Source organism: Ascochyta rabiei, chromosome 8, assembly GCF_004011695.2.
Source record: "Ascochyta rabiei chromosome 8, complete sequence".
NCBI classification, from domain to species: domain Eukaryota; kingdom Fungi; phylum Ascomycota; class Dothideomycetes; order Pleosporales; family Didymellaceae; genus Ascochyta; species Ascochyta rabiei.
In genome coordinates, this window is record NC_082412.1 from 276,441 (window position 1) to 294,111 (window position 17,671).

The 17,671-nt window shown below is 43.1% G+C and overlaps 4 protein-coding genes across 4 annotated transcripts, besides 11 other annotated features; 2 read left to right on the top strand and 2 right to left on the bottom strand.

Moving 5' to 3' along the window:
* Positions 1–585: part of a mobile genetic element that runs on past the window's edge.
* Positions 1–590: part of a mobile genetic element that runs on past the window's edge.
* Positions 386–590: a long terminal repeat.
* Positions 591–594: a direct repeat.
* Positions 595–767: 173 nt separating this feature from the next.
* Positions 768–947: a tandem repeat.
* A 2-nt stretch (positions 948–949) lies between these two features.
* Positions 950–5,748: a dispersed repeat.
* Positions 2,027–2,064: a tandem repeat.
* Positions 2,817–2,856: a tandem repeat.
* Positions 2,945–2,978: a tandem repeat.
* Positions 5,170–5,227: a tandem repeat.
* Positions 5,619–5,654: a tandem repeat.
* A 178-nt stretch (positions 5,749–5,926) lies between the features above and the next one.
* Positions 5,927–7,360, top strand: EKO05_0005243 (uncharacterized protein; the record flags this gene model as incomplete). The annotated part of the gene is made up of 1 exon (XM_038945943.1): positions 5,927–7,360. The coding sequence occupies one exon, from the start codon at positions 5,927–5,929 to the stop codon at positions 7,358–7,360; it is 1,434 nt and encodes a 477-aa protein (XP_038798264.1).
* A 936-nt stretch (positions 7,361–8,296) lies between these two features.
* Positions 8,297–9,163, bottom strand: EKO05_0005244 (Lytic cellulose monooxygenase (C1-hydroxylating); the record flags this gene model as incomplete). Its single annotated transcript, XM_038940198.1, has 3 exons — positions 8,297–8,461; positions 8,523–8,755; positions 8,806–9,163. 3 exons carry the CDS (start codon positions 9,161–9,163, stop codon positions 8,297–8,299), a joined length of 756 nt encoding a protein of 251 aa, XP_038798265.1.
* Positions 9,164–11,955: 2,792 nt separating this feature from the next.
* On the bottom strand, positions 11,956–14,241 carry EKO05_0005245 (uncharacterized protein; the record flags this gene model as incomplete). The annotated part of the gene is made up of 1 exon (XM_038945944.1): positions 11,956–14,241. The coding sequence occupies one exon, from the start codon at positions 14,239–14,241 to the stop codon at positions 11,956–11,958; it is 2,286 nt and encodes a 761-aa protein (XP_038798266.1).
* A 728-nt stretch (positions 14,242–14,969) lies between these two features.
* EKO05_0005246 (uncharacterized protein) lies at positions 14,970–16,132 on the top strand (the record flags this gene model as incomplete). Its single annotated transcript, XM_038940242.1, has 2 exons — positions 14,970–15,157; positions 15,292–16,132. The coding sequence occupies 2 exons, from the start codon at positions 14,970–14,972 to the stop codon at positions 16,130–16,132; spliced, it is 1,029 nt and encodes a 342-aa protein (XP_038798267.1).
* Positions 16,133–17,671: the final 1,539 nt, after the last annotated feature.

The window sequence follows — 17,671 nt, forward strand, 5'->3', positions numbered from 1 at the left end:
CTATCCTTATAAAAGTGCTAGACAGAATAGGTTAGTACTTACTAAAATAAAGTAGGATATAGTAGTAACTAATAAAACTAGAGGTATAGATAGCTTATATGCTGCCAGCTACCTAGTTAGAGCTTTAGCCTGCGCAGGCAGCTGCCTAGACCCTAGAAGTAAAGTAAGAGGTAAGAGAGGATTTCTATTTAACTTTTACTAGGTAAAGGTAGAATTAGTATTAAGCCCTATCTAGCCTTATAAGGCGTCTAAAACGCCTAAACCTAGTTAGAATTAGCTATACCAGGACAGACAGAGTAAACACGTCTAAAGCTAGGCTAAAATAATACAGTATTGCTAATTATACTATTGTTTAAGCTAAACAATCTAGAGAAGGGAGGCATTATTAGCCGCTAGACCTAGGGGTACCTCTGCTAGTCTTAGCGAGCTACTATGGGGCTAGCCAGCCTAGACTATATAAAGGTATTAGAGGTTATTGCTGATACTCTAGTAATTAGTCTTGTTACTACACACTACGTACCTCAATACACCTGCTATCCTCTTTAACCCTATCCTCCCTTGTAATCGCTTTGTACACTCTTTACATACACTTAGCAGAGCTAACCCCTACCCTAACTACAACTAGATAGAATACCTAAGTTAGTTTTTCTATAATATGCTTTTAACAGGTTTTTAACATGTTTAAGCCTATATCTTCTTTACTAAGGGCAGTTTAGCCTGTAAGAACTGTAATCTATAAGTAGGCCTACTAGCTATAGAAGAGGAGGATAATAATAATAACAATAACAATAACAATAATAATAATAACAATAATAATAATAACAATAATAATAATAACAATAATAATAATAACAATAATAATAATAACAATAATAATAATAATAATAATAATAAATAATAATAATAATAATAATAATAATAATAATAATAATAATAATAATAATAATTAGGAGGAGGATAGGGGAGATAATAAGGAGAACCTAATATCTATCAGGTCCTCTGTCCTCTCCTCTGTTCCCTCTAACCTTACTAGCCCTTAAACACGTTTATAACATGTTCTTAGCTTATTTTCTATACTATAGTTATATATAATTATAAAATTAAGTATAGTTACTTAAGATTTCTCTCTACGTATTTAAGAAATATAGGAAGCCTAACGTGTATATTACATCTTAAAGAATTACTTAGAAATACACTACTTTTTAAATAAGTATTCTAATATCTATTAGTAGGTAAATATATTATAAATATGTTTTATATAAACTTACTTTTAAAATAAGACTTCCTATAGTTTTAATATAGGTAGAGAATACTATTTCCTAAGAATATTCTAGCATATTCTTTATAGTTTAGCTGTTCCTTCTCTCTACCTAATTTTATATTACTAATTTAGTAAAGCAGGTACTTAAATATAAGCTTTCCTTTTAGCACATTTCTCTTTAAACGTATTTAAGGAATCTTTAGTGCTAGTTTAACTATAGTAGGGCTATCCTCTACTAAAAGACTATCTATAGAAGCTGTAGGTAGGCTAAACTGTTATATAGGCATATCTAGAACAAGTTTAGATTAAACCTATTTATTATTATCTGCAACAGGTCCTAGGGGTAAGGTAGGTTAAGGAGAATATGTTTTAGACACGTTCTTAGTCTGTTCTAGGTTAGAAGCAGAATAAGCTTTTAGAACACTGTAGTGCTGCTTTATTATGTTATAAAAGAAGTTAAGAGCTTTATGCTCTTAATAAACAGTAGACTAGCTAATCTATTAGGCTGCAGGCTTATAGTCTAAATAATACTTCTTAAGATAGGTAACAAGCCTACCTTAATTACTAAATTTCCGCTAAATATATTAGTAATATAGTATAAATGTGTTATTAAAGTATACTCTATAAAGATAGTCCTTATATATAATAGCCTAATAGAACAACTCTCCTTAGTAGATAATATGTTCTCCCTACTTGTTACGCTTACTAAACCCTACAAACCTAAGAGGTAATATTAGCAGAGCAGTATACTTCTAGTATAAAGGCTAAATATATTAGGAATATATTTATAGTATATTTATATAAGCTTATATAAAGTAAGAGAGTCTTAATACCTATATAGTAGAAGAGCAAAGAGTAGTATTTAACAGTTAGTAGTAGAAAGGAAGGTAGTTTGTTAAGACATGCTAATTCTTTGCTTCTACTAGTATTAAGTTTTTTTTACTAAACTAAGCCTACTTAAGGAGCAGGGAAACGTAGCTAGAACATGTTTTAAACACATTCTTACAGCTAAAGTTCTTTCTTAAGTTACTACACAGCTAGCTCTCTTCTTTAAATATTAAGCTTCTACTCTTTTAGATAAAGAGTGTCCTCTCTTTGCTTAATATCCTACTCCTAAACTTCTTTTTTAAATTAAGCTCTCTCCTGCTTCTGTTTAAACTCTTATATCTTATTCTGTAGTTAAGATACTAATTAAGTATTACTAGATTAAGGTATTTAGAATATGTTTTTAACGCGTTTTATGTAATATACCTAACTTAAGTCTCTAGTTAAGTAAGAGATTCTCTTAGTATACTTTTAATTTACAGATATCCTAAATCTTTTCTTCTTTTCCTTTATTTAATATAGCTAAAGGAATTAGCTTATAAAAGAGCTGGTATATCTTTATCCTTACTCTTATAAGTTAGATTAAGTACTTCCTGCTCTACTACTCTCTCTTAGCGTCCTAAAACATGTTTAGAATATGCTTCCTGCCTATTATATAGACAGCACTTACTCTTCTTATAACCTATATTATTATAGAAACATTAACTTAGGCTTAGCATACCTTAATTATTATGTCTATTTCTATATTAATTTCTATTTGTCTACTTCTAAACATCTTAAAGGTCTATTTATATAGCACTGCTCTAAATATATTAGTAACACGTTTAAGGCCTATTTGCATATCTTACCTTTTAACTCTAGCTAAAAGCTATAGCTATTAGCTAGTCTAATAACCCTTTAACCTAGCCTACTTAGCTGTATTTAAATATAATTCTAACCTATCCTAAATTGTTTTAGGATAAAGCTATATGCTTAAATAAGACTAGCAGCTATAACCTAATTTTTCTTATGTTTAACCTAGTTAAACAAAGTAGATAAAGATTTAGCAGCTAATTAAAATTAATTAGATATATATGCAAATATCTAGAAAGAGTTTTATTATTAGTACTTATACTAAAGAAGATTGCACAGCTTATAGTACTTAGCAGCTGTTTTAACATTAAGTAGAGACTTTAAGCGTCCCTATAATAAGTTCTTAATATATTCTATCTATAGACATACTTAATCTATACTTTATAGAAAGTAGATATTACAGAATTATATATAACTTATAAGTTACTACTACTATAGTTAATTAGAAGGATTAATTAAAGAGAGATATCTTCTAAATCCTAAAATGTGTTAGAGGCGTGTTTAAGCAACGTTAGAGCAACTTACTAGCTATCTACTTGCTATCTATATTAATAGTAGTTCTATAAAACCTATTTATATAAAGATAGTACTACTAAATAGATACACTAGCTCTTTTAGCAATCTTTATTAAGAATAGCTTAAACTAACTCTTATATACCTAGCTTTGTTATAAGTTAGTAATAATTTAGCTAAGAGTAATAACTAGAACTAGGTTAGAACGTGCTCTTAAGGTGTTATAAATTAATTATACTTTTTCTATAGTTAGGTAAAAAGACAATAAAGAGAACCTCTAACTATTCTCCTATAAGTTTCTTAAATAACATATCTATTTAAAATATCTACTACTTAATAAAGATTTTTACCTATTTATTATAAAAGTAGATAATTCTTATTCTAGCTATAGAGGTTATAATATGTTAAATATACGCCTAGTATACTTAAATATCTTTAAAATAAGTTAAAGGCATGTTAACTTACTATTATAGGTTCCTAATATTTAAGTTTCTACTTAAACAGAACACCTTTAATATCTCTACTATATAGAAACTAAGTAAGCTTCTCCTTATTAGTAAGATGTATAATATAATCTTTATTAATAAAGGTAGCACTTAGATCCTGAATTAAACAGAATCTGTAGCTAGTAAGATATATAACTAGCTAAGGCAAATTTAAGAAGTCTGCTAAATACATTATTAATATGTTATAGGTTACTTCTTAGTATATACATCTTAAAGTCTAAGAGGTTAGTATTAGATAAAGAATATTTATAATATCTAGTACATAATCTAGTTCTATAATAAATAGAGGAGGAGGAGCATATAAATATGTTCTAAAGATAATAAGAATAAAGTATAGAGTATGTTCTAGATTATCTAGAATAATTATATAAAATATAACTAGATAGTTACACTAACAAATAATCTAGCCCTATCCTTAAGGGTAGTTAACACCTATTATGCTTAGAATATGCTTAGAACTTGTTTCCTACTACTTACTATAGGTTTAGAGATTGCCTATTATAGGCTTAATAACGTTACACTGCTCTCTACTATTCTCTTTATTCTCTAGTGTAGAGAGACTATTCTAGAAGAGATCTACTAGATAGCTTATATCTACCTCCTTTTAAACCTATTAGATAAGATATTTTTTATCTATGTTTAGTTAATATAATCTGTAAGTAATAAAGAACTTACGTCTGCTAATACCCTAAAACATATTAAGAATATATTTAACTATATTATATTATATCTAAACAGCTTACTTACCTACTCTTATTAGCGCCTAACTTATAGCTTATATGTGTCCTTTTTTAGTATATAACACCCTTTATTAAACCTGCAGTTAATACTAATATATAGCCTAGAGAAGATATTAGTATAATATACTTAAAATATATATAGAACATATTTATACGCCTATACCTGCTTTTATCTAGTTATTAAAACTCTCTTAGGGACACTACTCTAAATCTTATAGAGATTGTTATATATCTCTTCTATAACCTTACTATATAAATACACTTTTAATCTATTCTAAAGATATTTATAGTACTTAATGCTAGTATACTTATACTTCTATCTATAAGTATAACTATTAAGAAATAGACAGAATATTAGTTATTTATGTAATTTTATAGCCTTAGAGTACTAGAACTTAATTAAATATGTTAGAAACGTAGTAGAAACGTGTTCTAGTAATATACCTAAGTTGCTTATACTAGTATAGCTTCTTATATCTATAGTAATCTATATATAGTTTTAGCTAGCTAAATAATATATATATATCTATCTTAAAGACCTTTTAGATATAGAGGCAGCGCTGTACTATACTTAAGCCTAACAGCATTAAGAGTAGTACCCTACAAACTTCTAGGCGTAAATTAGATCTTTGTCTGTAATATATTAGAAATATATATAAAACATATTTACATCTACTATACCTAATTTCTCCCTTTACTACTCTAAATAACACCTAGCTAAGTAGTAAGATCTATTTTAACTACTTCTAGAGTATTATAAAGACTAAAGCTGCTCTCTTCTCTTTTATTGCTATTATAGTTACTATTACTTAGAGTAGAATTAAATATGTAAAAAAGGTCTGCTATACTACAAAAACATGTTTTTAATAGAACTAAAATATATTTAATTAAGTTATTATGTAACTCTTAGTAAAAACTTATTACTATACCTAACAAAGCTATACTAGACTATACTATCTTTTAGAGATCTCTGCTAAAGCATAGTTACCTGCCTATCTAGGTTTAGTCATAGTCCGCCCTCTAAATCTCATGGTCTGATGACCTGCTTCCTGGCTGATAAGTGGCCGGCCAAAGATGACGTATGATTGGGTCAAGCTTCCTGAGCTCCACATCAACGCCGCGCCTTCGACAATCGTCTCATCGAAGCCTCGAGATATCTTTACATCTCAATCTGATGAGCTACACCAGCTTACACCCCATGACGACCTAAACCTCACGCAACAACAGTAATGAGTGGAATTCCTCCCCACGGTTTGCTCGCGCTGCCGAATGAGCTGCTGATCCAGATCGCAACACTTCTTGATATCGAGGCGCCGTCGATTACAAAGTTTGCCCATGAGCCGTCTGCAGAACTGACAAAGTCCGAGTCTACCCCTCTCAAAGACCTGTCTCGGGTATCGTGGCGCTGGAGAAAGATCGTTGTCCCAATACTGTTCGAATACGCTCGAATTGCGCTCGACCCCAATCCACAATGGGTACCACTGGATGCGCGCCTGATTGAAAGTATGCAAGGCCAGCTGTCGACTTTGAGTAATCACGAGTTCATGATATACACCAAGATGCGCAGCAAGTTCAAGAGCAGCTCCGCTTCCGCCTTCGACCAGTCATTCGATGACATACTTATCAACCTATGTAGAGTACAGGACGGCGATGAGTTCTTGAGGTCTGCACCATCGATACTGTGGCTTCCACATCTCAGCAAGAGCTTTACAGATCTTGTCAAACTCGTCTCGCAGTACGATCTCAAGCAGCATGTCAAGAGCATTGTAGTGCACACCGACATAGAGTACGGATTGCGCCATGTTTCTACGGCCGATGCACCACTATCTCGAGCAGTCATGGAGATATGGGAACACATTTTCTCCTGCTTTGAGCCGACTCGCATCGCTGTGGCAGCGCCACCAGCCACCCTGGCGGGTCTTTTGAACACACAAATGCTAAGCTCAGACACGTGGGCGTTTGATATGAAAATGCACTACATCGAGCTTATTCAGAACTCCCCGCCACCCCTTGGCCACATGTCCTCCAAATGTCGACCATGGAACACCGCCCTCATTCATCGACGTCCCTGGTCGGTTCTGAGCTACAATGAAGGGTCGTCAATCACTGCCTACAGCACTTACGAGTACCACCTCAAACAGTCACCGAAGATACTCTACCTCATACTCATGCAACTTGCCAAGGAAGTCGAAGTCTGCTGTAATATTACATCTTTCAGATTCACTGGCATTTTTCCTTTCGCAGCGAACGTCACAAGCATCATTCGCGCGCTTCACCGCATCTCTACGCTTCGCCACGTTACTTTCCAACTCGCTCCAGGACCAGAGAACAATCTTCTGAGCCAACCGGATCGTATGGGTAGAGCACAGTCCGGCGACTTCTGGCTTGAATGGACTGAGAGCTACAAGGCCGTTGCTAGCTATCTCGGTGTGTTCGACTTCGAAGACGGCGCCGAGTTTACGAGCAAGGACTGCACAAGTAAGACTTTGACAAAGGACGTTGAAGAGATTGTGGAGTTGTTGAAGCACAGAGGGGCTGGTTGGAGGAACAAGGAAGATGAGGTTGGTGTGTGGGTAAGAGATCATGCGCTTGACGATGATTTCACAGCTCCCAGTGTCGATCAGTTGACCGCCTTGACCGGAGACACCACAATCTCAGCGTGAATTGGTGTCCTGTAATTGCGTTACAGAGGTCACGGAGAAGAGCTCGAAGTATTCACTGCAACTTTGCAAATTCCCGCACAGTACGATCAGAAGAATGTCGTCCATACTTGTCAATTATCCATCTCTCCTTGAATATATGAAAACCAAACAGTGTTACTTGGATCTACCCGTGCGCTGGTTATTTTTTCCAGCATGCGTTGTCTAAATCTTGATGATTGTTTGGATGGGGAGCTGCATTGCATATGCCATGCTCCCAAGAAAACGGTGGCTCTTGTCCATCTACGTTCTTCCTATGCACTGCAAATATACGTACTTGAAGAAGAACACTAAATAGCTATTGGCACATATCAACTGCACAAGGTAGACGATACAACCCTTGGTGGCTACAGTTACCAGGCATCGTTGGAAGCCAGCTATTGGGCATCGCAGATAGTGTAGTCAAAAAAGCTATCGAACCCACAGTTAGATCCCATCCAGACCCAGCCCATCATTCCCTCAAGCAACCCGCGAGCTCATCAAAAACCACCTCACGAACCTGCGCTCCACCATCCCCAACATTGAAGCCCTGGACGAAAAAGAGCACATCCAGACCGTCCAACCACCTCCTTCCCCCTGGTCTTTCCCACCATGCTGCTACTACCGCGAAGCCCGACCTGGACTATCGAACCTCCTCAGCGAAACCCTAAAAGAACTGAGCGGATTGAAGTGACGGTCAGCCAGGGTAAAGTGGCAGTCTCCAGAAGTCAGGCAGAAAGCGTGCGTCAACACAAAAACCGAGGGAGGAGCAAAATAATTACGTGTAAACGAGCGAAATATTGAACAAGAAGCAATCCACATCACCCCACCACCCTGATACCATATCCTTCGACATCAGTAACCCACAGCACTACCAATCCCAACCATACCACCGAACACCAAGTGTCTTCACGCCAGACCTTAGTTTGCCGCAGTCCAGAGCGCGGGGCCAGGGAACGGGTAGCTTGTGGGGTTGTTGTAGAGGTTGAACAGGATACCGGCGTCGGTCCTCTTGTACAGGCTGGTGCCAGCAACGCCTCCAGAAGGAGCGACGGAGCCGCTTCCCGTTACCTTCAAGTTCAGGCACTATCGCAATGCGTCAGCATGAGTGTGGAAGACTAGAGCCCACAAAGTGAGAGAAGCTTACCTGCGGGTAGAACTGAGCGCCGTTGTCGCTCGAAGCGCTGTGCAGGGCGATGATCTCGTGGCGGATGACGTAGTTGCCGGCCTTGAGGTTCTTGGGGATCGTGGTGGTCGAGGTGAAGTTGGTCTTGATCAGGTTGTCGGTAGCCCATGTGCCGGTGCCGCCAGGGGTGATCAGACCGGCTTGGGAAATCTTGCTCCAGCGAAGAGAGCCAGGGGTGAGGGTTGTGCAATCACCTGTCTGGCCGTTAGAATGGTATGTTCAGTCTGGTTGTGACAGCGCTTACCGTTGCAGGGAGCAATGTAGTTGATGACGGGTCCCTTGTGGCTTTCTGGCCAGGTGTTCCAGTACAAGGTGAGCACAGAGCCAGCAGCGACGTTGGCATAGAGCCTGCCTGCGGTTGCACTCTTGTGGCAGCTGATATCGTCCGTACCAAGCGCAGCGGGCTCGACGAATCCATTATCCTGGTTCAGGGAGTCCCAGCCGGCAGTCTGAGGCCTCGAGTTCGCGGGAGAGTAGTACCACGATGGATCAGAACCTTTGGTGGACGCTCCGTTGGTGCTGACGCTGTTGATAAAGCCATGGGCAGAGACGGTGTCGAGGAGAGTGGCGACGGCGCCGAGGAGGAGTGCTGCGGAAAACATCTTGTAGCAAAAGTCAGATCAAGGGAGTGATGGAGAAGTGAATGCTGGTGATGATGTGAACGGGCGAAGATCTCTCCATCTTTATACGTCTCGCCTTCCTCTCGGGCATTGCTCGTCCGCCGCAGTAGTAGACGGAGTTCTTTTTCCGTTTCATCTATATCCAAGCCCTCGAAAGAATCGAGCGTGCACTTCTCGGCGTCAAGTTACCAATGAGGCTGATTGACTAGTGGCTTGTAGTCCTTGGACGGTGGATTGTAGGATGCACCGAAACACGAATGGTGTAACGCATCCACCCTTGCGAGTGACGTGAAAATAGAACAGCCATGAAGCCGACCTTGGTAGCGAGTTCGCGGGGAGCGTCAAGATGGTAGACCAGTCATGTGCCGGGGGCGGATGCTGTGGTCATGGCACGGTGTTGAATATAGGGTTAATATAAATCGCCCGGAACATCGACGCAAAGTGCCGTTAGCGAGCAGTCCTTAATAAGATCAACAATCAACACAGCGCGTAGCTTCAACACGCCTCTGGTCAGCTGCGCAATTCCCAAGTCTTCTCGAAAGTGCGTGAACACATGGCAATGGTGCCAAGTATTGTGTTGGCCCGACTTTTGAGTACAGGAGGTCGATTGATACTGGTGTCCTCATAGGTAGGGCTCGGCAAACTCTTTGTTCTGCGTTGTACAAGAAGCCTGTGCTCGACTTTGAGACAATCCCAAGCTTTCTTATCTTTCGAGGCCAGGAGGATTAGATGTACGATTCTTGTCCAAGTTTGTCGTTAAATTGTACAGCCATGTTAGCTATGTTTGTGGGCCCTGTCACTATCAGAAACGGACAAGCGCCGGTGCTCAGTAGCTCTTGATGTTTTCTGTTCTCGGATTATTTGTGGTGCATGGCGCGTTTGAGTCGATATCTTCCAGTAATCGACAATGTGATGCAGCGATAGATCTGGCACAATGGAGTGAAGATTCCGCGTTGTTGACGCAGCAGAGCTTTTTGGCGGCGCAAGCTCTTCTTATATCGCTACAGCAGCGCCATAAGAGATAATATGGGGCTAAATGTGCTCATGCTTGCGGAGACGCGAGTGCAGCTCCGACAATGTGCTCAATATGTGCTCAAACATAGGACGAGGATTGCAGATATACACAGCAGTCGTCAATATAAGTGAAGTTGCAGGAAGGAACGAGCAATGGGGAAATCAGAGGACGCGGGTTGGAAATGCTTATGTGTGACTGATTCGGGAAACCCAGAAACCTTCAGATAGTCGTGTATGTTCGGTTGGCGCACCTACGAGCACAATACACGAAATCAGCGCGTGGAAGTAGGTAACCGAAGATCGACGTTTTTGTAAGTTCGCTCTGTGCTTGCACTTGGATCACTACAATCCTGATTTGTACTGACCCAAGAGTAGCAAACACAAGAGAAGAAGCAACTCTGGTGATCAGTTCTCGATACTTTCCTACCTGGCGGCTATCCAAACGGCGTGAGTGATGACTAAACAGCACACCAGATATTCAGTTCCTTTCGGGCCTTCGTTGGGATAATCGCGGTCAAGAAGGTCTCCAGCTTCAAGGGGGTTGCCTAAACGGTCTTGAATACGAGTTTGCTGTACCTAGGGTTTCCCTTTTGTCAAAGATCACCAAATGCTTAGTGTTAGCAGGTTCGTATTCTAGTCCACTCAAGCCCCCTTGTATCTGGCAAGGTCTTGTTTCCGGTGACTCGGCAGGGTCTTATTTTCGGCGGATCGGCAGCCTGGTCAACAGGTGCTATGCAGATCTCGCGAATGTATGGACGAATCCGCGACTGTATTCTTGCCGATCATACGGGTACCTCCGCCGAGCTGTAGCTATCACCCTGGCTCTGACCTCTTGACGGAAACAGCCATGGTCATTTATTGCATGGGTCCGTGGTTCCCGGCACAGACCCGCTTCTTGGTTTTCTGGATCAACGGCGTTCCTTAATCATCTGCTGGAGTCGCAGGCGGCGCGAGTAAAAGTGCTTTTGAGCGGTCACTTTGCCAAATGGGACAACGTAGGCGAGTTGAATGCGGAGGACCGACGCCAAGAAACAGTCATATCTCTTGCATTTTGGCTGTCATGCAGCTCACGACACCTTTAACCCTGGGTAACTTTAGCTTCGTTATCAGCTATACTCTTAAGCATAGTAGTTACATTGAGAAGACCCGTCGCGGTGACCTCACAAATCTAGACAGCTACGCTATGATATTATCGTGGAATCATGCGACAAATCTCGAACAGTGTGCTCCGTTTCTCACGATCAATGTTGGGAACCAACATGCTGGTCAAGTCTGGATGGACGTTCTTGGCTTCGAGTGGAGTGCAGTAACCATTAGCAAGAACGGTAATGGAAGATTCCTGTGCCTCAGGAACAGCATAGCGTGCTTCGTGAGCGAGGTTGCAGACGGAAGAGAAAAGTTTCCTGTGCGGTTCAACGCTGACTTCCACGACTTGATCGCTTAATCTATTCTCTTAATTAGAGTTCTGCCATGAAGGTAGTGTATAGCAGCGACGGATAATGTCACAATCTGTTTCAACCGGAACGGTAGCTCCCACTAGGAAAGGAGTTAACAAGAAAATTTCGCTGCTGGTGATGATGCATGGAGATGAATGAAGAAGTGGGGATGTCTGTTAGCATGTACTTAGCGCCATTCCTTATCTTGTCCTCAGGCACATCACGTTCTCTCACTCATCAACATTAACAAAGAAAACCACGCAGAAGACAGGTTCCAGGGCAAAAAACTCTGGATCCAGTTTGAAATTAGATCCCGGTACGATGTTATATAGAAAACCTTCTTATCGCTCTGTTTGCAGTCGCGAGACCCCTCTCAAAGTCCCTCTTGCGCTGCTCAGACTCCGAGATATCCCTCTCACAGGCCTCCAAGCCAGCCCTCTCCCTACGCGCGATGCCCTGCAGGACTTGTGCAGACTCAGGGCTCAAAATCGAATTCTCAAGTTCGAGTCCAGCAATCAGTTCATGCAGCTCCATAAAAGCCCAAGACATGCCAATGAGCACGTCACAGTGGGTCAGCCAATGCGTAGATAAGCTCATCATCCACCGCGCGAAAGCGACTGACTCTGCATTACTCGAGCCCACGATGTCTTTCAAGGTCGCTGGCACACATATGTCTGCCCGGCGGCAAATCTCCAGCCCTAGCTCAACGATGCCGGATGCCTGGCCGCTGCCAGTGCGGTGGACCTCATCCATGCCCGCTACACCAAGACCTTCGACGTCAAAACCAGTCTGAGCTCGCAGTACTCGAACAAGTGCGGAACCAAAAGCATCTGCCGCGCGCACGGGTACGGATGGCAGACTTTCGAGAAGAGCGGGCGATGTAAACCACAAGGGAAGGAGGTCTAGGAGATTTACTTTATCTGTGGTAAGTTCGAGAGCTTTGAAGTCGAAACCTTCGTGTGCAAAGTCCAATGACGAGAGTGTGAGAGTCGAAGAGACAGGATAATCGACGAATATATCTGGCTTCACCGGAATGACAGTTTCTGAAGGCTCAGACGGCTGCTTTGTAAAGTCGAAGTACACTCTAGGGTCGGTTTGAGGCGTCTGCACTGGCGAACCAAGGTTATCGATCCACGTCTTCACAACCTCAACTTCCGTCTGGGTAAAGCTGCCGAACATTTTGCCCTCCCAGGATAGCTCTTTCACAAGCCTGCTGTTCTCGCTCTCCCCTTTGACTACCCAAGGCTTACAACTGCCCAAGTCGTAGATGAATTCCCTCTGCCACTGCTTGTCGGTAAATGCTTCCGGCTCAAGCCAATCTACCAAGGAACGACGGCCAATTTTGAGGCGGCTGTTGCAATGAATTTTGTGTGCAACGAAGGCTTTTGCAGCAAAGATATTTAGTAGCGCCGCTTCCGTTTCGGTACGAGGGAACGTCTCCTCAGCTTCTACCTTCAACGATGGACTTTCGGGAGTTGTCGGCAAGCCTTCAGCGAGAACATATCCAGCTTGTACTCGTTTCCAAGCGACCTTCGCTGCTGCCGCTCCTTCGTCCTGTTCGATTCGGTCAATATAGTCTGCAACTGCAGCCATAGCCATTGCAGCATGACCTGAATCTGCATTATCGATAGAGATATGCAGTTCGAAATAGTACGGATTGAGTCGAACCTCGCGGAGTTCTTTGACTGTTTTCAACAGATGAAGCGGCAAGCTTTCATATGCCATGTTGAAGCCCAGCGACTCTGGTAGAAAGTCATGTGGAAAGAGCGAAATGAGCAATTGAGCTACGGCAGCCTTCCAGCAACGGGTCTGGTCCAAGTTGTGACAAGAATCAATGAAATCCTCCGAGTCTGCGGCAGGGAGTCCGGCGTCAATGTCATCCATCAGCTGTCGATAAACGTATACGTGGTTCTTCGCAAGGTCGCCGTCTCCAAGCTCTTCTGACATCACCTGCCATGCGTTCTTGGTAATATTGCGGTACTTGAAAGGTGTAGTAATCTTGTTGATGTGGCCAAGCCAGGCGCCGTCAACGTACTTGACTGGGGCAGCCTGCTTTAACCACCACTTGGCTTCTTCCATGTCACCAAAAACCTCACGGGATCCTCCAGCTCTGCGACGGGCCAGGTACTCCTCCCATCGATTGGTCACACCGAAATCCTTCTCCTTGAGGAATTGATGCAGCTCTTCACGAGAGAATTCTTTCACGGAGAGGATACCACTGTCCGGATCTCGAAGCGCATCATCGAGTGTGGATGACAAGAAGGACAAAAGGAGCTCGCGACACTCAGGTAGTATCTCGAAATGATGTTCGAGGTTATGGAGTTTGTGGTAGAGCCGTTTGTAAGTCCACAGCTCGTTCACGTCTGCCACGGAAGGTATTTCGACGGTTGGTTTAGGAACGAGTGGTTTCCCTTTGGTGACAACAACCTCTGGACTTTTCTCTACAACTTTGAATCTCCACCCTCTGAACGATAACCTCCTAGGGCTGTCTGGAGCTTCGGGATCCTTGTTCCTCGTACGCCCTTTTGACAAGCGGTTCCGAACCTCGTCCCACGCGAGGAGGGCCAAAAAAGCGATCAAAACTGCTGTTGTGGTTTGTATGATGTACATGGTGAGTTTATGTTTAATAAGGCAAGGTAATAGAGGGGCTGCTGACAGTTTTATATAAGTTAGACGATAAGCGCATGCATCGGTGGAGCGAGAGGCGAAACAAGGCAAGCTGTCGCACAGGTCAAGATCCTAACCGCACTGACGATGACATTGTCAAACCTGGGGTAAGGTACCTGACATGTCAGTGTCATTGTTCCCTGTGTACTGTGCCGGACCAATAAAAAACCATTGGCAACATCTGCGCCTAGGCAGCACCACATACACCCGCAATTGGAGTCAAGCGCAATATCTCTCCCCCACAACGCCACTCGACCTTGACGTTGTTAGCCAGCCATTGGTGCAGCTACATTGCTCGAGAGCCGTGTAAGCGATAAAAGCTCCATGCACTCGAGGTCACCCAAGCGCCAGCAGGATGCTGTTTAGGAAGGTGTTCTTGGCCATGTGCGAAGGATGCCAACGTGGTGTTGCTCGCACTGCCGAGACCCGCGGGTAGCACGATCGGGACGTCACTTTTACCCGTACATGCCACAACCTTTGTCTCGCGTTTTGCACATGCACCTTGGCCGCGGGATTTGAAGCACGCCATCCTACGTCACATCACTTCGACACCTAGGCAACGTCTGTTTGTGTACACGTATTACCTTGTCTTCCCAACAGCGATAATCAGATCATTCGAAAGGAGCCGCACAGCATAGCAATTGCGTGTATACTGGAATTCCTTGAGATCTATGAACATGGCCGAATTCACATCAGCCTATGAAGGGCTGGTAAAGCACCTAGCTGGAGCAAAGTACACCTTTGTATGCCCGTCTCCAGAGACCGCTGGCAGGGTAGTGCAGAAAAGAGAATCTGATCCATCAACGAAGAATGCTCGGAACATGCAAGATTTCTTCGGTTGGAGTCTGCCATGCTCAAGGTATGCGCTATCAATCTCAAGCTCATTCTCAGACAACTCGAAACGCTCCTCAAGATAGGCGACTGTCGTGGTTTTGTCTGCTACGATCCCACCAGTGCATATGCCAGGTGCGATTCGTGCTGACATATCCACAGACAAACTCTCAGGTCGATCATACCGAACGATATCTTCGAAAGCTTACGCAAAGCATCCATCATTACTGACAGCGATAACAAAGACGAGTACCGCTCAGAAATCCGCGTCTCGAACTTCTACCTGCCCAACGTTCCGAAGCTCGATAGCAGCACAACGCCACTCTACTATATCCACTCCCCCTTCCCGGCATCATCAGACGCAGTGTTTTTTGGACCTGACACATATCTGTTCACTCAATTTCTGAGAACCGCTCAACATCATCTACCAGAGGAACCAGGAAGCGCGATCGACGTATGCTGCGGATCGGGCGCAGGCGCAATACACCTAGCGAGGACATACCCTCGTGCAAAAGTCCTCGGTTTGGACCTCAATCCACAAGCGTTGCGGCTCGGGGGTGTGAACGCAAGGCTAGCCGATGCTAAGGTTGACTTCTTCCAGTCGAATCTTTATGCTGCTGTTCCACACGATGACAAGAAGTTTGGGATTGATCTGATTGTCAGCAATCCACCGTATATTGCCTCGAGTGCCGAAGGCAAGGACCTGCCCATGTACGCAGACGGCGGCGCTGAGTTTGGCCTCGACATATCGTTGAGGATTGTTGAAGAAGGCATGATGATATTATCAGAAAAAGGTGTCATCATCGTGTACACAGGCGTGGCGGTTCCAACAGCAGATCCGGGCCATGACGCGTTCCTTGAGAAACTTCAGGCTGTGAAGGGCGCTGAACTTATTGAGTACACAATACTGCATCCAGATATGTGGCCAGAGGAGATTGGGCATGGCGCATATGCAGACGTTGGCAGGATACAAGTTGTTGGTGCCGTGTTGAGGAGATCTTGAGAAAGTGGGGTAAAGGGCAAGTGGGGTCTCAGTACTAGCGGAACGTGATTTTGCGCCTGCATGCTTCTGTTCCCGTCGTGCCGACTAACACACTACTTTCCTTGCCTACATTCGAACCTCAACTCCCATGCTTGATGGACGACGGCGAGATGGCTGTGTGTAGTTTCACTGACTCTCTCTCTGGAGAGCAGTACCAGACTCACCAGACTGGAGTACCTTCTAGGAATATAGACCTGAGAGGACACCGAAGCCCCCCTATTCGGTAAACTAATCGTCATGTGTCGTGCTGAGAACGAACGTGATTGCAAGGCTGACACATACAACGGATCGTCCTTAAGAGCCGCCTAACACGTCCTACGTTCCTCGTACGGCAGCGTGACGCCGCTCTCACATGTCCAGCGCACCACCTCTTGTCGCCGCGATAGTTCCTTCTCCAAACGGTGGAAAACTCCCCAAATCCGATATTACTTATCAGCACGGCATTGATGTCATCCCTGCAAAATATGCGCGTTAGGGCCAAGATGTACAAAAACATCTCGCCTTTATCTGGTCAAACGCTTCCAAACACATCAGAGCTGTCTTCACACTATACGCAACGCTGCAATGTTGTCAATTGCTAATAGCGCGCAGGAGAAACAACACTGGCATGTGTCTGCTCTTCTGCTTAGCCATATTATCTTACCATGTTATTGTGATGAAGATATACCCCGACGATGAGTGGTATCACGCGCAGTCATTCAGAGAGGAGCTTGTTTAGAGCTGCGGCGAAATCCACATGAGTGTGGTGAAAAGCATTCCTATATTTATAGCCGGTGATCTACCCACTAAATGCCATGGGAAATGCTTCCTTTTCTGACGAACATGGTCTTTGGCATGGTCTTTGGCGTGGCAATATGAAAGCCGACAGGCACCGTCTGAGCGCATCGACATCATACATTCCTAGGGCGACTTCCAATGCCTATGACAATGTCAACACCAGATCAATCGATCCTCAACGAACAAAATAAAAACTGAATGAGCCTCCTTGACGCTTAGCCATATCATACGTATCTCTGCACACACAGACAGTATGGTTTCTATCTCCAACGTCACTCACTCCCTGTTTACGCTCCTTTCACTTGCTTCCTTCGCTTCCGCAGAACTGATCTGCGGAACTCTTGGTTACCACAATGAAACAAACCTCTCATTCTTCATGGGAAATTTCTTCTACAATGGGCTGACATCGTTTACCATGTGTGCCGCCTATTGCCAGCAGGATGAACAATGTGAGGCCTTTCGACACTCGTACTGGGATGACGCCGATGCTCAATATTGCGAGTTCTTTGACACAAGCCTGTAGGTGCTTCAACACAAGACCTCCTGAAAAGCTGGCTTTGAGCCCGAGTAATGGAAACTTCACCGCTTCTCCTTACTAATATTACGACATTGGTTGCTCTTTCCCACCCTTTGAAACGCCAGAGACTGTCACGTCGTCCAGAAATGCCACAGTCACTTCGTTCCTTGTGAAAACATCCACGTTGCCGGCTGTCACAAGGACAC